The 21137-nt window shown below is 43.6% G+C and overlaps 1 protein-coding gene across 10 annotated transcripts in view; it reads left to right on the forward strand.

Annotated features, from left to right (window-relative positions):
• NFYC (nuclear transcription factor Y subunit gamma) overlaps positions 1-21137 on the forward strand; it is a 45679-nt gene that overhangs the window by 15384 nt on the left and 9158 nt on the right. The window contains exons 1-6 of one of the 10 annotated variants that reach the window (XM_029619322.1): positions 1564-1860; positions 2374-2398; positions 2956-3018; positions 3160-3279; positions 3565-3716; positions 4729-4879. The exons of 1 other annotated variant lie outside the window; for it this stretch is intronic. Coding sequence is in view for 4 of the 9 variants with exons in the window: in XM_029619318.1 (XP_029475178.1) it covers positions 3267-3279 (13 nt within the window). In the remaining 5 variants the exon portion in view is untranslated. Of the gene's footprint in view, positions 1-1562; positions 1861-2373; positions 2399-2955; positions 3019-3159; positions 3280-3564; positions 3717-4728; positions 4880-21137 lie in introns of those variants that run through there. 8 more of the 10 variants (XM_029619321.1, XM_029619315.1, XM_029619317.1 and 5 more) reach the window with 8 other exon arrangements.

The following is a 21137-nucleotide window of genomic DNA, read 5'->3' on the forward strand; positions in this document are numbered from 1 at the left end:
GGTGATGGATGCCTGGAGTGCTCTTCCAAAGAAAGTTGTAGAGACAATCAGTAACAATTCGGAAATGAGTGGGATGTATACAGAGGATACCTGGATGCAAGATGATGGAAATTAAGTACTGGGTAGCATGCATGGAGTGGCAGCATTTGCAATGCCTTGTGTTTCCTAGAAGGCATTCAGATAATCTGCAGGGAGCAATTGTTAAAATGCTAAACAGTGCAGGTGGGGGACTTGCATGGAGGGAACAGGCCTATACCCAAACTTTAATGAACATGTGGAGGCTGGATTTTAAAGTGCAGGGGGCCTACCAATAGAAATGGCAGCGCCAACATTGTAACCACTTTTGGGTATGCAGTAATAGGAAAGGGATGGATAGTATATGGGAAGTGCTATATATATCTACTGAAGTGCAGGAAGATTAAATGGGTAGAGTAGATGGGCTATTCTGGTCTTTATTTGCTGTCATTTACTTTACTATGATTCACATAGTAAACATTTAGTGTTGTAGATTAATTTGTATTTAAAGGGTAGCAGTACATATTTACCTACTCGTATGTAAGCATTCAATGATCTTGGCCTTGTAAAGATAGCATAGGATTGGGAATCCAGATTCTCTTGGTCTAATCTGTTTTGCAGCAGACTCTGAGCTGACTTTGGTCTTATTATCTTTAACTAATTTGATAGCAATAGAACGTATTTCCTAACTTTTAAGATTATTTAGAGTTTAAGCGCTGATCAGAAAGACTGTGTGAAAAGCAAACCACTGCTATAGGACCTAGAAGAGAGGGTGCTAGCATAGCATCTGGGGCTTAGAGCGGCCCGCTAATAGGCTTTTTTTTTTGCCCAGTCCTGGAGATGGCTAGAGTTGTTTGCATAAAAACCTCACTTTTGTTAGCACTCCTGTTGGTTTCTGGTAGCGCGAATAGCACATTTACCACGGGAAGGCAGAGCTAGGGCCCTGTGTGTGATTAATCAGTGACTGGAGTCTGTATTTACTCTGCCCCGGGATGGTGCAGATAGAGTCCTGCAGGACTGACCTTTAGGAAGAGCGTTCCGGCAGGCACTTTCCCCTGCTCACAGGGGCGGGGTCTGCCCTACGTGCGTCAGACAGACACCAGGCTGGGCCAATCGCTGGCTCCATAAATAGCTGCTTTTTTTTTGTTGTGTTTTTTTTTTTAATATAATGAACCCTGACAGCCAATCGGAGAGGCTCGGGGCGGGATGCGTTGAGACGATACTTTGACATTGTAATTGGCGAAAGGCGACCCTGGAGTTGGGAAAACCTGCCGCCTTAAATTATAGACAGTCATTATTAATTTTCTTTTTTATTTTGCAAAAGGTTTCGCTGGGCTTGTTGCCTCTAGTTTTAACTCTGTCTGACCCCTGTTCCACATCTCAAGGTAACTTTAAAACAGGAAGTGTTCGTGGGAGGTAACTGATGCGGCATTTGGCCAATCCCAGCCCTGAGATGCCTGCCGTGGAGGGGGCTTCAGCCAATGAGGCTGCCGTGGAGGCAAGGTTTGGTGTCAAATAGCAAGCTAGATTGAATGTCTTTGACTGTTAAAGTGGAAGGAGGCTGCAGGCTTTCATTGGAGACTCGGGAGTTTTTGTCGAGGCAGGGGTCAGCTGAAAGACAAAGAAAAATGGCGAGCACTTTGCAGTCAGGGCAGCTGTTGATCGGCTTGGCATTGCTGTGGCCATTTCGGAAGCCTTTCCATGCAGCTCCTGCTGTCTTTGTTTCGTCCCTCCTTTTTTTTGAGATGGGGAGTTAGAGGGGGCGTAAGGAGTGCTTCAAATTGTTTGGCCAAGAAGACAAGTAAATGCATGTTAAAGAAAAATAAAATCAGGATGTAGGTCCAGGTAAGTTTTTCTTTCTTTCTTTGCTGCTGCAAGTGTAAAAGCTGTTTTTGCTTTTAGTGAGATTAATCAACTTGCACAGGCTCAGAAAATGGCCACTTTACATTCCTGGCATACCTTCCAGTGCACCTCCTGTACTTTGCTGTATTTGGGTTTTACATGTCCTTCAGTGTTTTTTTTTTTCAAGTGTGTGTTTGTATACACACATTTATTCATATATGCATCTTTCTTGCTCTCTCTAAATGTTTATGAATTGAGATGAGCCACCGTATGGTTAATTTGAAGAGGAATACAGCTTGCATGTGTAAAACAAAAACACAGTAAACTGATTTATAAGGGTTTTTTCCCTATTTAAGTGCTGTGAAGTTACCACAAAAGATTAGTATAGGTTATGTGTTGGAATTTTGTGTTTAATATGATGCATTAACATCTCCCTGTTATTACTATTTTGTTCTACATTGCTATGAAAATACTGATTTATTTTTTTTTATTTGATTTCTATTGCACTTTTTTCAGATGCTTCATAGCAGCTTGTGTTAAGGTATTGTAGGTTTTTTCCCTATTCTCAGGGGGTTTATAATCTAAATTAGATGACAATTTATATCAAGGCCTCTTACATACTCAAATTCTAGCATGGGATTTTTCCTTAATTAGGTAAAATTTGTGATATGATTTGATATTGATCGTTTTTTGCATTTCCTCCCCTAAACAGAGCTGTCAGTGTAACTGTGCATTGTTTCAACTTTTGAAGAGAAGTGACCTGCAATTACCTCTGCTCCAAACATTTACTTTAACTTGTTCGATCTTTCTGTATAAAGCCTTATGTTAGTATTGGATATGCTGAAAAGCTTATTCTGTGTAAGCAGATGAAGTGATTTGATTAGAAGTTGATGCTGGTGTTCTGTGCCCTTATAGGCATACCACATTTTCTTGGTGTTTTGTGAAAGTAAAGCAGGTTTCATAAGTTGTTTGTTGATAGCCATTCATTCGTTTTTGGGGGCAAGGTTGGGATTGCCTGTTATGTTCTATGGCAAAACAGTGGAAAAATGCTGGACAAAAATAAGCTGCCCTTTGTTTACTTTTTTTTTTTTTTTTTAGTTTTTAACAAACAAATCATGAAGGTCATGGGCAGGTTCTGCAGCAAAGCAGTCCAGGTGCTAGGTAAGCCCAGCAGAAAGACAGGCAGAGAAACTGAGCAGATCAGGGCAGAGTAGATTGTACCAGAAGTTTCTCAGTACACAAAGTTTTACTGATTGAGCTGATGGGTTCCTCCTTTTTGTTTTGTTTTTGTTGTTTTTTAAGTTTGATCTTGGCGTTTCAAGGAAAAGTTACTGTAGCCAGGCCTTTGCCATTGAAGTGTGACCTTGGAAACTGCTGCCTACAATTTGGAGAAGGAAGGACCAAGTTTGATGCAACTTGGAGGTGAAAAAGAGGAAAATTTCATTGAAGGAACTTAAAAAATTGCTTTTTTTTTTTTTCAGTACTTGAGCCCAGAAGATAGCCTGGGAGAATTTTTCTAAATTTTAAAGCACTTATTTTAAAAACTGTATTCATAATTGCATGATGCACTCTTTCTTCCCCACTCCACTATTTTTCATTCTTTGAAAAATTGTAACTGCTCAGTATGAGAGCAATTTAGTTGTATTGTACCTAGACTGAATGACTGGGATGAAATAACTTAAATTTTTTTTTTCTGCTTATCTCTAGAGCTAGGTCTTTTTTACTTTATAACTGGAAAGGGGTGATGGCTATGGTCCTGGCAGAAAGAATGGAATATTGAACAGCAATTATAAAGAGTGCTTATTAGTTTAGAAAGAATCAGCAAGTTGCACAACCAATAGCAGTATGCCAACATAAAGGTACCGATTAGAGGCCTTGGCGGGTCCCAGTCTTTAATTACAGTACTTACAGCAAAATAATTTGTCATTTAGACGGAGTCTGTGAAGTATACTTATTTTGCTTTTTGTTAAACTTTTAAGTCTTGATTTTTAAATCACTACTGTCTGAGAAACCAAAGTGTATAAGAAAAATGAGACCCTGGTTTAGTATATGAAAAGTTTTGTCCTGGTGCTTTCTATCCCTAAGTGGAAGCAAAATTTTGTGCAGGCAGAATTCAAGAGTGCTTGTAATTTCTTTATGTAATGGCTGTTTCCACAAATCTTGATGGACCATTAAATCTTTCACAGTGGAATTTTGGAGAGGAGGTTAATGACTTTAGAAAGATAACCTGAATCTAAGAAAATGATATAAATGAATCTAGAAAGGAGTGGTTGCAAATGACAAACATCACCAAGATTCCCAGCAGTGAAATTTAAGTCAACAACAAACAGGCAGTCCAAATCATGATATAGCCACATTGCTATATTTTTTGTTTTTTTGTCAAAGGAATTTTGATGAAGGTCTATTTTAAGGAATCAAAACATTGGGATATAAATACGATTTTCTTAAAATATTTTTGAAGTGTCTTGCTTTTGTTTTTCTAAGGAAAAAATCCAGGATTCTTTCCAACTATTTTTACTGTTAATGACCTGTTTCCATGGTAAACAGTGTATTATAGTAGTTTACACTATGGACCATATTTGCTAAGCATTTTTACCATAAACATAAAATGGGAGAACACCTTAAGTACATCTGACTGTATGAAAGGTCCTTGCTCAAAGAACTTGTACTGGGAATGTAGTGAGGGTGGATTCCTGCTGCTGTAGGAGAAAGTTGTTTTCCATTTTCCTTGAAGTAATGTTGCTGCCATATTTTGTAACTATCTCTAGGGAAGGTTAGGTCGTGGCTTTATTTATATGCCCTTGTTTAAGGTCATGGGCATCTCCATGACTAAAATGACTGAGAACATTGTTTTTGTTTTGTTTGTTGTAGAATCGTGACAACAGTGCAGCGCTGCAGTCTTATGCTGTAGGACGTTTAATTATGTCAGAGGTGTCCAAGCTCTGAGAGAGTGGATAATCTGTGGGCCACGGGAGAAAATACAGTTGTTTACTCAGCCAGGCAAAGTACAACACTGGTTATTGTAAGTACAGCATCATTGCTGTAGCTGCAAAGTGGAAACTACATTTTGAATTTGAGATTTCATTATGTTCTTGGTTTTGTATGGCTTTGATTTTGAAAATTATTGCTCAAAAGTGGATCCCTAATACTCTAGTTAGTAAACCATTGATCCATTCCTTAGAAAGCCATTTGCAGTGTTTGTTACTGATTCACTGCATATTAATAATTTACACTAGCTAAGCGTAAAGCACAGACATTAGATGTGTCCATTTGATCAACTAGAAACTATTGAATTTTATTCTTTATAAAACCATAAGAAAATTTTTGTGCTTAGTTATAGCAAATTGTAAGCAGGTGTTAAATGCATCAGTATTATCCATAGGATTATTTTATGCATGAATGCAAATAGAAAGCAGTTTTGGTTTCTTACATACTGGGCTTGGCATTCAGTTGACAAATACATGCAGTGAGATACACAAATGCTTGGTTTTGAAAGGCAGTTCCTTGCTCACTTATTTTCTTAAATCTAAAATAGACAAATATAGTGATGTGTCAGATTTCAATTGCTTTGATCAGCAACCTTAACCCTTCGTAAATTTCTGTGGTCTTCCTTGTAGTTTTGTATATCTAGGGACCTTTATTTTCAGTTTTTAGTTTATTTTTCCATGGAATTTATCAGTTTATTATAGTGAACAAAATTGGGAGTAAATAAGTAGGAAAGAGACTTTTTTCCCCACCAATTTTCCTTTGTTTTTGTTCATTATAATACTGATAACATTGAAAATGAAGGTTGCTATGTATATTGCTGTAAGCTGGCTGTGCTTATACATTGGGTAATTGTACTATTATGATCATATTGTCTTGTCTTGATATTCCAAAAACAGTGTTCACACAGTGGTGCTGGCAGTGCCTTACTTAGTACAAAGTCATGAATTTCCAGCTTCCGCTGCTTCTTAGTGACCTTGGTTAACCTTTGTCTTTTTGTTCCCTCCTTATTGTAATCTATGGTGTGGTCCAGTGCAGTGTTGCACATGTAATTATTTGCTTATACTTAAAAAGGATACACCCTGTAAAGTTTGTTGGGCTATGTTTTAACAATAAAGGCACTCTAAAGAGTCAGTTTCTTTTCCCCAAGGTTTATCAGCTATTTCCTTCCATGCTACAGGTCGGCTTGACTCTCAATAGAACCAACATTAAAATAGTAAATTGTATGTATATGTTAAATCTGCCAGACTGTAATCAGACAGGTTTATTTTAGAAAGGATTTTAATTAATCTTTCAAGAATGTTATGTTTGTGTGCTCTTTACAAGAATGTTGGTACAATGGAAGTTATCAGTGCTTACAATATAAAGGATATTTGGTGTCTGGGACCTTCAAATTCCCAATCGTAGATGAAAGAAAATACTTTGTCTCGCTAAGTTTCTTAAGTTATTTGTTATAGCGCTGCACGGTTTGGTTATTTTTGTTAATGATTGAAGAAGAATACAAGTGAGACCCATGAAATACTGTTGGACATTGTACCTTTGCTGTAGGACACTGCAGGTCATGTGTTGCCCTGAGTAAGGTCACTTCTTGACCCTGTTTTGGTACACAGTATATACTATAGAAGTGAATGTTACACAAGTATGTATTTGTTATGTTGCTCTGTATTGCCTGCTGGAGCACATAATGCATAGAATATGTGCAGATATTTATTTTATTTATTTATTTAACATTTCTTTTATACCGATATCCGTTCGCACATCGTATCGGTTCACAGTGAACAAAAAACCATTGGGCAGTGCCCGTACATATAACAGATGATAAAATATAATATGATGAACTAGGCAACATATAAATAATTTATGGGAGGAGCCCTTACATATAACAGGCATCAATGGGTAGATGCTATGGAATATAACTATAACTATATACATGATAGTGCAAAGTACAAAATCAGCAGACATAAAGGCGTTCATACCAAGATATCAGTATAACATTCATAGGGGGGTTTTATGTAATGGAAATGTTTGGTACACTGAACATATTAGAGTACACCTTTTGGAATTGTAATCTATTTAGACCTCATTAGGATTGCATTCCTACCCAAGGATAAGTGAAAGCTGTATTGTAGAGGCCTTATTCCTGAACTGATCTTACAGCACATACATCTGAAAAGTGACTGCCCTGAAAAAGTGGTATTAACTTTGGAAAAACAAATCAGAATGAGCTGAATATTGTATATGAGGTATACATCACTCATTCCAAAAACTTCAAAAATACACACTATAAAATAGTGCAGTAGAGAGAGCTGAGCAAAGGAAACAGACAGATGCAGAATTTTAGTCATCAGGTAAGTTAATATTCTGAGGGAATGTGCAGCTGCTCTAGAAAAGTTTGTTAATAAATTAAGTCATTTAAAAGCATGAAGTACATGGGCAAGATAGCGCTCACGTCTACAGCAAGGGAGAGTTGGCATCTGTGTCACTGAAGCCCCGGAGCCTTGTGGCAACACTTGCCGTATGTAATACTTTAAACATAGTCATCTTGTTTGTTTTCCAGAGCCATTGGGAACTGTAGGAATTCAGGACCTGTCTGCCTCAGCCTCGTCATGGCTTGTGAAATGAGACCCTCCCTAGTGCTTACATAGTGCTTTTGTTTTTGTTTGGCGCTGCTGGTGCAGATTTCTGCTTTTTGGTGGTGATTTGTTTTTTTCTTATTTCTTTTGCTTGAGGAATTTTTTGGGTGCACGTCATCCTTTATTTTTTTTGATGGGAGTTAGTGGCACAAGGTTTCTTTTAAGCTCTTAGTTGAAAGTCTAACTAAAATGGCTCTGTAGTAATTTTGGCAGCTTTTGGTCGAAGATGATCTGGAGTCCTAGCTTTAGGTAAAATTTATTCTTCTCTTAAAAAAACAACCCCTCCCCCCCCCCCCCCCCCCCCCCCCAGCAACCTGAATTTGGTAAGCATTTCAATTGCATGTTAAGTAACAGAAAAGAACAATTATTTTAACTTGGAGGTCAGCATTCAGAGAATCAACGAGAGAGTAAGTTATCTGGGTAAAGATTAATTTTTTAATGCGCTTAGCTTTTGCCAGATTTTAGCAGGATGTATGCGCATAAGTCTGCTGCTGTTGAATATACCCAGATAAAGTCACACACAACTTTGTCCAGCTATTCTTCCAGCCAGACCTCAGAAGACCTCTATCCAGTCCTCTTTATCCAGATACTTTTTGTGTGCACAAAACTTAAGTAGATATCCAAATCTTGGTTTTGTGCACGTAAGCCAAGAGCTACCCACACAAAGCTTTTGAATATCTGCTGTAAATATTGCAATAACTCAATAGTCTGAGTTTTCAGTAAAGAGAATTTGGTGAAAAATTGGGGTTCTTGATTTAAGGTAGTGTTTTAGGGTACTCTGTTTTTTTCTCTTAGCCCTGTAGTATTCTCCTAATGCTTTGTGCTTTCTGTCCAATCGGAATCGGCCTTTATTGAGCAGTTGCCTGGGGTGGATGGTTCCTTTCTTTATAACACCGCCTCCCCCAGCTCAGCCATTGCAGGGACAGTCCTTGGCCAGTGACTACAGACTGCAGTTCTATCTGGAACCCAGTAATGCGCGTCCTAAGTCCATGCACTAGGTGTCACCGTTGAACAATGGCCATGAACACTGCCCTTGTACTATCGCTAATCAGAAATTGAACCTGGTTTTCTGTATGGTGGTGCACAGCACTGCTTTTGAGCCATTAAACCAGTCTGCTTTATGGGTTTTTAAAGCTCGAGAGACCAGATATACAACCTAAATGTATAGAAGCTTTTGTGGTTAAATAGTGGTGTCTGGGTATGGCACATAGTAACAGCATTCACAATATCAGTCATGATTGTCAAGACAGGGAATTATTAGGTAACTTCCTGGTTATTTGCTCTTCTCTCAGTGTAAATGGAATTGTGAAAGGGAAGACTGTTTCATAAGTGCTGCTAATGGGCTTTTTTTTTTTTTTCCCTTCAAATTAGCGTATGACTTGTATGGGTGTATCTAGGCATTCTGGATTTATGAGCAGTTCTAAGGGCCACTTGTATTAAAAGTTTTCCTATTTCCTAGCTTGTAGTAGATGGACTCAGGACTAATGGGTATAGTGTGCTCCTGATAGCAGTTGGAGACGGATCAGATTTCAATCTGACGTCAGACCTAGTACATATACCCCTGCAGGACACCATGCTCTTCAGTATTTTCTGTCTCCATAGCAGTTCGGGACTCTATGCACGCTCGCACAGCATTAGAGTATTCTAACCAAAGAAATCTTACCTCTATAGACGAGCCCTGCTCTCCTGCGGTGATACCTATGTGTCCCTCCCCCGGTTGAGAATTCCTGAGGTGATTTCCGCGATCCCTCAGAGGTAAGCCTCGATCCGGCAGCCGGTTCCCGGCATGGACTTAGCCCCCGACATCGGGCACGGCTTAGAGGCAGCGGGTGCAGCTTCGAGCGTGGCGGTTAAGGTCCTTTCCCTTTCGTCCCCCGCAGCCAGAGACTGCCCGGAACGAGACCTGGAAACGCCGAGACAAGGTAAGGTAGAAAACTTCCTAAAAGTCTCAGAGGCTTGAAGAGCCGCACAGATCTGTGCCAGCGGGTTGATCAGCCCTATCCGGGCTAGACCCTGGTCCGATACGAGGGTCCTCCCACATGGAGACCCTCAGAGGTGGTCGCCATATTGCTCATGTGGTTGCCGTCACCATTTTCACTTGATCGCTGCCCTGTCCGCCGATTCGATCCGTGCGCACAGAGGCGAGCCGGTCGCACAAAATCACTTGTGCGCTCACCGGCGTGCGCATAAGTGCAGTGCGCACAGTGATGTGCACGAGTGCTCCGGGCGCATAGCCACACGCTCAACTGTGCCGGGCGCATAAGTAAACCCTATGCGCACAGCGGCACGTGCATCTTATTGAGCGCACACTCGATCTACACGTACAACTTCGGCGCACCCGTAGCGCATAACTAAGCCTCGCGAAGGTTTCAGCAATCCTGCGCGCACAAACCATGGCACCACCGGACAAGAAGCTTAAGGCTCAGGTCCTCTGCCCAGCATGCCACATTAGAGCTGTGCAGCACGAAGAGGCCATGGCCCTGTGCCTACAGTGCGAGGAGACCCTGGGTGAACCAGATCAAGGTCCTCCCCAGCCGGTACTGGGATCCGGATCCACCAACAGTACACCGGACCTCGCTACCCCCTCCTTCAAACGGGGCTCCCCGGGGACGCAGCGCCTCTCAATTTAGACCCAGCATCTTTCTCCTGGGTAGAATTCTTCAGAGGCCTACATACCTTTGTTCGTATGCAACCGGCACCTCCAATGACACAACCACAGCCTTCCCCAGAGGACCTTAACATCCCGGGACCCTCTAAACCCAGAGAAGTGCCTCTCCCGCCCAAAAGCCCCAACACTGGGGATACGGACACCTCTGACGAGGATCAAGACTCCCTGGAGGAAGGAGAAATCCCTCCAGGAATGGAACCTTACCGAACCATGAGGCGGTTCTTCGCCAAAGACGAGCTTTCAGACCTCATGGCGCATAGCTTGAAAAAGCTCGCTATCCCAGGCACAAGTGCCACAGGGGAACTGAAGACGAATCCCCCTCCTCTAGGGACTCAGTCAGGCCTCCCGCCATTTTCCTTTGTTGCAAGCCATCCAACAGCTGATTGACCTGGAATGGGAGTCTCCGGAGGCCACGTTCAAAGGGGGGGGCGGACCCTGCAACCATGTACCCCCTGGACCCCGGTGCCAAAGATCTAGCATTCCCCAAAGTGGATGCCATGGTCTGCGCGGTCACAAAGCGCACTACCATCCCAGTCGAGGGAGGAGCGGCATTCAAGGATGCCCAGGACAGACGTCTGGAATCCATCCTCAAACAGTCATTTGTTTCAGCCATGTCACTACAGATCGCTGCCTGCTGTGCCGTGGTGACACGCGCCTGCTTATCTAAGACCAGGAACACCACCACGCCCATCGAAGCACTAGAACCAGCAGTATCATTCCTCATGGATGTGACTTCCAACCTGGTACGCACTGCAGCCAGAGGCGTTTCGTCCCTTGTGGCAGCCAGAAGACAACTCTGGCTCCGAAGCTGGTCGGCCAACGCGGCGTCCGAGACTCATGAGAGTGCCTTTGAAGGGAACCCTCCTGTCGGAAGTGAACTGGAGAAGTAAGCCAACAAATGGAGCGAATCCCCACTACCGCGGCTACCGGAGGACAAGAACAAGAGAAGCCAGCGCCCCTCTCCCCGAACATCTAAGGGCAGGGGATCACAGCGCTTCAAACCGTACAAAAGTACATATCAAACATCTCGCCCCACAGGCAGGGGCCAGTCCTTTTGGAACAAGCACAACAAAAGGGGAGCCGGCTCTGGTCCAGGCCCCAGCTGCACCCCGCAATGAAAATCAGCCGGCCCATCCACAGGAAGAAGCCATAGGGGGCAGGTTTGCCCTATTCTATCAAAGATGGGTCGAGATAACTTCGGACAAGTGGGTCCTAACCATCATTCGAGAGGGATATTATCTGGACTTCCACAACATCCCTCCGGACAAATTTGTGAAATCTCCCTGCCCTGACCTCCCCAAGAGGACGGCAGTGGAAACCACGCTGACCAAATTGCTTGCCTTAAAGGCCATAATGCCGGTGCCCACGCAACAACAAAATACTGAGCACTATTCCATCTATTTTATTGTTCCCAAGAAAGAGGATACGTTCCGACCCATCCTGGACCTCAAGTCCGTCAGCAGTCACCTGAGGGTCCCTCGCTTCCGCATGGAAACCCTACGCTCAGTCATAAGAGCGATACAGCCGGGAGAATTCCTCACATCCCTGGATCTGTCAGAAGCCTACCTACGCATCCCGGTCCACTACGAGCATCAGCGTTTTCTACGCTTCGCGATCCTGGACCACGACTACCAGTTCCGGGCACTACCCTTCGGGCTAGCCACAGCACCCCGAACATTCACCAAAATCATGGTGGTAGTGGCGGCGACGCTGAGGAGAGAAGGCATCTTCGTACACCCATATCTGGACGATTGGCTGATCAGGGCAAAATCCCCAGAGGAAAGTCATCAGGTGACCATCAGAGTCAAAACTCTATTGGAGAACCTCGGGTGGGTAGTCAACACGAACAAGAGCTGTCTGCAGCCCTCCCAATCTCTGGAATACTTGGGAGTCCGGTTCGACACCAGACAAGACAAGGTCATTCTAACTCCTACAAGGAGAACAAAACTGATGAACCAATTGCAAAACCTGTTAAGCAGTCTTCACCCCAAGGTGTGGGACTACCTCCAAGTCCTTGGCCTCATGTCATCCATACTGGAAGTGATTCCCTGGGCAAGAGCTCACATGTGGCCCCTACTGTCATGATGGAATCCGATGTCCCAAAACTACTCCATCCGCCTCCAGCTCCCGGAGGAAGTTCGAACCTAGCTACAATGGTAGCTACAAGAAGACCATCTGAGCAAGGGAGTAAGGCTAACCCCGCCGACCTGGATCCTTCTCACCACGGATGCGAGCCTACGAGGTTGGGGAGCCCACTGCCAGGAACTGCCCAGGAACAATGGGACAAGGAAGAATCAGGATGGAACATCACCGACTGGAAGCACGGGCAGTCAGACTAGCCTGCCTACGGTTCGGTCACAGACTCGGGGGCGAATCAGTCAGTCATGTCAGACAATGCCACAATAGTGGCCTACATCAACTGCCAGGGAGGAACCAGGAAGACAACAGGTGTCCCTGGAAATGGACCCCCTAATGGCGTGAGTTGAATCAAACCTATGTGAGATCTCAGCCGCCCACATAGCGGGAAAAGACAATGTCACTGTGGACTACCTCAGCAGAGAAAGTCTAGACCCAGGGGAATGGAGGCTGTTGGCCACAGCCTTCCAATTGATAGAAAACCGCTGGGGAACACCAGACATGGACCTCCTGGCAACCCGGTCCAACACACAAGTTCCCAATTTCTTCAGCCGCAGACGGGAACCACAATCCCAAGGGATCAATGCCCTCATCCAGGCCTGGCCACAGGAAATTCTGCTATACGCCTTCCCTCCATGGCTGCTACTGGGCGGGATCATCCGCAAGATAGAACACCACAGGGGACCAGTACTTCTAGTGGCCCCGGACTTGCCAAGAAGGCCGTGGTACGCAGACATGCGAAGACTACTGACAGGGGGCCCTCTCCCGCTACCTCCGCACAGGGATCTGCTCCAACAAGGCTCGATCCTCCACGAAGACCCAACTCTATTCTCTCTTACGGTCTGGCCATTGAGAGGACTCACCTGAAGAAGAGTGGATACTCGGGGGCAGTGATTGACACCCTGCGCTGAGCACGCAAGTTTTCCACATCTCTAACATACATAAGAATATGGAGAATATTCGAAGCCTGGTGTGAAGACCGCAACATCCTCCCGCGGACAGTCAAAATTCCCATGATTCTGGAATTCCTGCAGAACGGCTTACAGAAGGGGTGTCTCAGCTCCATCAAGGTACAGGTGGCCGCGTTGGCATGCTACAGACAGAGCCAAGGTGGAGGGTGGCAGCCTAACCTCTCACCCAGACGTCTCCCGCTTCCTGAAAGCGGTCAAACAGATCCGATAACCCCTACCGGGTGCCTCTATGGAATCTCAATCTAGTCCTAGACTTCCTAGTGGGAGCCTCCTTCAGACCCATCCGTGGTCTGTCCCTCTGACTACTAACATTGAAGACTGCATTTCTAGTTGCAGTCTGTTCGGCCTGTCGCATCTCCAAGCTTCAAGCACTGTCCTGTCTAACTGTTCCTCAGGTTCTCACCGGGATCCATACAGCTACTCATGGTCCCCTCCTTTCTCCCAAAAGTGGTTTCTCACTTCCATCTAAACCAAACCATCTCGCTGCCATTGCCAGATGAGCATGAGGACTCTGAAGAATCTCGCCACCTTAACGTCTGCAGACTCCTAGTCCGATACCTGGAAAGGACGGAATCAGTACGAAAGACGGATCACCTATTCGTCCTTCATAGCTGGAAGAAACAAGGGGAAGCGGCCTCGCGGGCAACCATAGGCCGCTGGATCAAAGAAGTTATCAAGGCGGCCTACTTAGAGGCAGGCAAGCTTCCACCTCTACAAGTCAAGGCCCATTCCACTAGAGCCCAGGCAGTGTCCTGGGTGGAAACCAAGTGGATGTTACCTGCCGAGATCTGTCGGGCGGCGACATGGTCCTCCATCCACACCTTCTGTAGGCTCTACCGCCTGAATGTTCAGGCTCAGGAGAGGACAGCATTCGCAAGGGCAGTACTAAGTGGGCCACGGGCAGCCTCCCACCTGGTTCGGAAGTAGCTTTTGTACATCCCATTGGTCCTGAGTCCATCTGCTAAACCCTAGGAAATGGAGAAATTACTTACTTGATGATTTCGTTTTCCTTAGTGTAGACAAATGGACTCGGCATCTCGCCCACGGCTGCCGACAATCACGGAAACCTCGGGGGACAATTCTCTGAGAGCAAGACAAACACGGGTAAGCCAAGCTTCCCTCTAATTAGGACACCCATACCTACCGGGTGTCAGCGTTTCTCGGTTGAGTGCACTAGCGGTCTCCAGCTATATCCACATCAACCAGTTCAAGTTAATCAAAGTTAACCAAGTTATTCAAGTTATTCAGTCACACATATCCACAATTGCTTTTTGAAGAGAATACGGAAGAGCAGAGCTTCCTGCAGGGTTATATGTACTAGGGCTGATGTCAGATTGAAATCTGATCCGTCTCCAACTGCTATCAGGAGCACACTATACCCATTGGTCCTGAGTCCATCTGCTACACTAAGGAAAACAAAATTATCAGGTAAGTAATTTCTCCATTATAAGTCTATGCTTAGGACATTTGACCTTAAGTGAAGTGTATACAGTCTTGAGATGGGATGAGTAAATAGGTAGACGGGAGTGATGATCTGCTTCTCAGGTTGCTTTCCAGTATAAGGAAGCCTGGTTCCAGATATGGTAATCATCTAGCAGTTTAGCACGTAAGTGGTAGGTATTGAGGTAGTTTACATATAACACTGGGAGAGTGTTAAGTTTGAGGTGTGGATATTCATTACTTTACCACATATTTTGTGGATTCATACTTACCCATGTGGAGAAACTGATATTTCATAACTTCCCGTACATCCAGTACAGAATCATACTGAGGGCAGGTGAATAGTGCCAAAGGTGGAAGAGGACCCCATCATCTCTCTTTAACTCTTGAAACTGTCTCCAGGCCCCAGTTGTAACAATGTGACCCATATAGGGCCTGGCACCCAGTGTGGGAAAGGGGAATTTTGGCCCTGAATCCTTGATCAGATACTGGATTGAGTGATATCCTTGTGCAGGTTGTGAGTGAGAGATTGATAACTGATAACAAATATTCTCCCGTTTTTTGTGTGTTACTCCTCTTACGTGTCTGTCATTCATCTGGAATCCTGATGAAACAGCACAACGAATGGAAGTAAATTGTGGTGGTTTTATGCTAATTGTCATCAGAGCCACACACAGACATTTCACAAGTACACGTGAAGCAGAAACAGAAAGAGATATCAAATTGTTTTCTTCTGTTGCTTCCTTTTGATCCTTTTTTCTTTTGTCTTAACATCTTATTTTGCTAATTGTCATTTCAGGAAACAACATAACCTGCTATGTTTAATCTTAAATCCTGAAATGCATTGGCTTGCCTCTTGTGTGTGTGTGTGTTTGCTTTTTTGCATGGGAATTGCTTCATGGTTTGGGTTTCCAGCTCAGCTGGCTATGGCACCGTAAGCATTCATTCACAATCATTTGGGATATTTTTTTCCCTTATTTTATAACCCGCTTTTCGTTGCAGTGACAGTGCTTGGCTAGGGCCCACAGATTGTAGTTCCCTCCATAATTCAGTATGCATGCCCCCTAAGTCCAGCCACTGAGTGCCACTGACTTTAGCTCTCCTGCTCCCACAGGGACTGTGAATACTTTCTCCTGAAAATCTGTACTGCACTGCGTTACTGCTGAGCCACCATGCCAGCTTGGGTGACATCTAGAGTTCCCCATAGTGATTCCCTTTGGGTATTTTCATTAATTGATTAATTCTGAAACCTGGTAGTCAGATTAGACTTTTTATCATTTAAGACTGTGACTTTGGACAAACCTGTTTACCTCCCTGTGCCTGCCTGCCTGATGGGAACTGTAGCTAAACTTAGCAAGTGTCCTGCAGGCATACACATGTCACTCAATGGACTCCTTTAAAGAAGAAAACAAGAAATAAAAACAGCTTTCTCCGTAGGTTCTGTGAGAACAGTTGAATGACTGGGAGAGATGATGGAAGCCTTGTAACCCACCGAGAAACTTCTGTAAATTTTGGGTTGCACACAGCATCTGACAACAAAACTGATCTTTCAGGTTTGAGTAGTCTTCAGGCAGTTTATTGTTCTTATCCGTCGTGTTGGGAATTACACTGAAGGCAGATAACAGCAACCAGATACAGATGTCCACCAGCATTGGGGCTGGAAAAGCAAGGAGGAGTGTGAATTGCTCATTCTGCGTGTCGGGAATGTACTGCAACACAAGTAGCAAGCCTAGCAAGATTGCGTTAATACGTAGGTCCACAGAAGGGTTTCTGCAGAAGTCAGATGCAAATACATATTACCTCAGCATACTTTATTTTTATTTGATTTTTATATTTGCCTTTCAGGTACTTCAAAGCAGATTTCATTCAAGTACTGTAGGTGTTTCCCTGTCCCTAGAGGGGTGCACAATGTAAGGGGCCGATGCAATACAGTGAGCTCAGCCAAGCGCACTGTAACCCACACTCGGATGTGGGTTAAATAGGCACTAATCCACCCCCTAATGCAATAGGGGGATTAGCGCCTATTTAACCCGCGTCCAACGTGGAGCGAATGCGATAGCGCTCATCACATGCAAATGCATGTGAATGAGGCTATTACTCATTCACTCCGCATTAAAAAAAAAAAAAAAAGTATGTGTCTCAGACGCATATTTAGCTCTCAGATATTAACGCCTGCCTGGAGTAAGCGTTAATAGCTGAGCACGTAAAAAAAGTACAGAAAAGCAGAAAAAACTGCTTTTCTGTACTTCTTTTTTAACTTAAGAAAAAAAGCGATGCCAAGTTTACCAGCGTCGGGTTTCGTAACCCCCTAATTTGTTTATAGCATGGCGCTTTCCGCGTTTGATATAGCATCGGCCCGTAAGTTTATTTTCTGGATGGATGCAGTGCTTAGGTCTCACAGTGTGCATGCAAAAATAATTCACTATACAGAGGTATTCTGGCATGGCGGGGAAAAAATGAGCATCTCAAGTTTATGCAACTTTAGCTCACTAACAGTTTTGAAAGCATGCAAGTTTGCTTGCTTGGCACTGTAACAGCGAGGGTATTGTCTCCTGTGTAAGACTTTGGAAGCACAGCAATTTGGGTTCGCATGCAAAGCTTCTTTAGAAAATGAAAAAAATAAACATTAGTTGACTGTAACTTGGCAGAATAAGCATCTTTGTAATTTGCAATTTTTGCTTTGTCAACTACTTCTGGCAGGTAGATTTGTCATCAGCTCTTCTCGGCTACTTTTTGGCTAAAATCAAGTAAGCCATGAAGTAAGGACAGTCCTTTCTTGGCCTTTTGGCTGAGATGGGGGATTAATTTCCTGCCACTGACCCCACTGGGGGAGACAACTGCCTTGTACCATCTCAGTGTAAAGATGATGCATGATCACAGCAGTGATTAAGACAGTTTGAGACCAAAATCCAGGGAAAATAGTTTTTCTTGGCCTTGATTTTGCTTTGTGGCCTTTGCTGCTTGCCTTATAGTCTCTGGTTTCATTGAGTGCTAGGCTCTCCCTTCCATTACCGGTCCTCTTAGTATCCAAGGCTGTTGGTTTTATTTATTTATTTATTTATTTATTTATTTATATAGTGCCTCGCCTCCATGCAGGATCTGCACCTTCTGGTACCATAGAAGCAAATGATTGCCTCATGATGTCACTAAATAAGCTTGGCTTCTGACTAGGGAACTTTGTCCCAGCCCCCCCCCTTTTGAAACAAGAAAGCTTGTAACTCACAGGTTTTAATCTTACTGTGTGGCTTCATATTTAAAAAATGAAGCTCTTAACATCTTATTAGAATGAAATTGTCTTCTGATATGTAGATGTTTGCTGAATATTATAGTGACTTGCTTGAGGTCGCGTATGTGGGCAGTGCTGGGATTAGAACCCCCAGTTTTGTGCAGTGGTAGCTAGGGTAAGGCCTTTTTGGCCCGTTCTAGTGCTTGCAGTTTTAACCACACTGATTGTTTTAGAGCTTTATGAGAGTTTTGTGGAGTGGGGGCCAAGAATCAGAGTCCAGTTTTTCAGAGGGTTTGGGTATGTAATTTTGGGAGTTAGCCTCGTAAATTTGTCCCTTTTGAAAATTTACTAGAGCCAGGTTTGTATTTTTAGGCTTCCAAATGGAGAAGACTAAGAAGTGGTGGCTGTGGGGGAATGCCTTAGGTGTCAGCGCTGATAACATTGGAGCCTAAATCTAAGCAAATGAATAGCAGCCCTACATTTAGGGACCTTACATTTTTAGGTGACTTTTTAGCTAAAAGTAGCTTCTTAACTTAGCTGCCCTTTTTTTTTTTTTTTTATGTTCGGAAATGTCTGATCTTGAGGTTCATCATGGGGAACCTTTTAAAGTTCAGTTTATACTGACAGCTTATGTTTTGCATGCAATTTGCTGCTATAACAATTTGTGCCATTTTTTTCAGCATTCCTATGGCTTATAATCCACATGTTTAGGGTTGGTTTTATTGAGTGGAAAGACATTTCAATCTAGTCAACTGAATTAAGAAGTTGCTGATATAAATACAGGATACTTCTGTAGATGGTGAGCTTTTTGGCCAGAACTCACAGCCTTCCCTTGTGACTGGAGCATATTTATTTCTTCAATAACCTATGGGTTATCACTTGAACGCTGTCCAGTTGGAGTGCAGTTTCAAACTAATTAAATTGATTGCATGTTGGTAAAGTATAACCTATTATTTTACTACCGTCTGGGGTGAGGGTGGCTTTGGCAGACTTGATTCTTTTCATTTATCGTTTTGATTGTTCTCAAGAATGATCTTCCCTAAGTGGTATAAGTCTTGTTAGTGCGTCTGCTCTGTAGCATGTGCTCTTCTCTTCCTTCCTTACCCCACAGCACTATGCTTTGCCATGGTAGGCTTCCGTCTCCCCTTTTCTGTTCTGACCCTGACACAGGTTTTACACTCTCTGTACAGGACCCCTAGTAGACTGGATTGAGTGCATTGTGCTGAACCTGTCACTCTTTTCCTTATGCAGATATATGTGAACACGGTGTATCTGTAACAAATCAGCAGGCCTTCAAACTGAAGGAGAATTGGATTTCAGTACTCTACACTTAGCCAGATAGGTAGCTTAACTGACTAAGATTTTAGCCAGCTAAGACCGGAGCAAGGGTTGGATGGATAAATTAACTGGCTAACTCAGTATTCAGTTAGCGAAAGGGCTATCCTGAAGTAAGCTGGTTATGCATAACCAGCTAACTTTAAGATAGCTTGGGTATATTCATGCCACTGAATATACAGCATTAGTTAGCCGGTTAAGTATAACCAACTAATTAGCAGAGCCACGCAGCGGCTGAATATAGAGCTCATCTTTAAAAATGCCACATCGATAAATCCTTTGTCATGCTTGACAGCTATGCAAGCTAGGCTAAGATTTTGCTGCTCTCGTCTACTTTAGAACTAGCTCAACTGAGGGCAAATTGGACTGCATTCTTTACACATTACCAACAGCCTCTAATAGCAGATATTCTGGGACTGGAGCCTTATTTCTCTCTGTTTGGTGATGTGTAAAGTAACATATCAAATGATGGCACAAAAAGACGACCCAGTCTGTCCAGGTATTCTGTCTCCACTGCTAAGAATCTATCCCAGCTGCCAGCCACAGAATGTGACAACAAGCAAGACTTCTCCTTTTTACTAAGAACATAAGCAATTGCCATGCTGGGTCAGACCAAGGGTCCATCCTGTTTCCAACAGAGGCCAAACCAGGCCACAAGAATGCTTAGAAGAGCATACAAGATCCTGACTTAGTTCCCTCCAGCACCCAGCTTTTGCATTACAATGAAGCATTGTCATAATCCAAGTAGCCAGCAATACTAGTGTGTCCATCGCCCAAACATCCAGCCTGCTAGAGCCCCTGCATAGCCTGCCAGACAGGCCCACTTGAATTTCCACCAGGTCTTCTAGTTCTTACAGACCTTGCAGCCTGCTAGATAGACCCCGCTATGAGTAGTTCCTACCACTGTAGTCTGTCAACGTTTGCAGAAGGAGAGAAGACTAGTTTTCCTCATGCAGGTTGAGTCTTCAAAATATGCTTTAACTTATAAACTAATGAAATGCACAGACAGAGCAAATTGGCTCATTGTATAAAGTGACTTAATTTACTAGTCTCTTCACTGTTATTCCTTCTGACATCGCTTTTAAAATGTGTATCTTGCTACAGTGATTGGCAGAGCAAAACCTTCTAGCTTAGGTTTACTGTTGGGCTTGGTAGCCTGATAGTTCAGATTCCTCCAAGGTAAAAAATTTGAGAGTATAGATTGCATTCTGAAGCCCAAGATACCTCGCCATTCATCTAGATCGAGTCATGGCAGCAAGCACACTTGACATTCGGCAAGAGCTGTTTTAAGGTCCTAGTAATGCCTTGATGTGAACAGATATAGAAACAGTTTCTTTTTTTAGAATAGTGGCCAGCTCTGTTTTGGGATGACACTGCGGGGGGTGTAATATAGATTAGTGTCCAACTCAAGGTACTGGATGGGAGTTGTCAGGTTAACTTGTTGAGACGAGCTCTTCCCTTTGTGAATGTGTGGAAGAGCTTGATTGGCAGAGATGATGATGGGTTGGAAAATGAATGCTATGCTTATTTCTGGACTTGCTAGTAATTTACAAGCATTGTATCCTGTTAGCAATAGGAGCCAGGCAGGTTACAGTTGTATAAGTGCCACTTGTTTATTTCTGGACTTGCTAGTAATTTACAAGCATTGTATCCTGTTAGCAATAGGAGCCAGGCAGGTTACAGTTGTATAAGTGCCACTTGTTTATTTCTGGACTTGCTAGTAATTCACAAGCATTGTATCCTGTTAGCAATAGGAGCCAGGCAGGTTACAGTTGTATAAGTGCCACTTGTTCCCCAGCTGTTTATGTAGGGGGCACTTTTTAGCACCCCACATAGCCCACAAATGAGCTAAAAGTGATTGGTACTTCTGCAAAGTCACTCCTGGA

Source organism: Rhinatrema bivittatum, chromosome 11, assembly GCF_901001135.1.
Source record: "Rhinatrema bivittatum chromosome 11, aRhiBiv1.1, whole genome shotgun sequence".
Taxonomy (NCBI): domain Eukaryota; kingdom Metazoa; phylum Chordata; class Amphibia; order Gymnophiona; family Rhinatrematidae; genus Rhinatrema; species Rhinatrema bivittatum.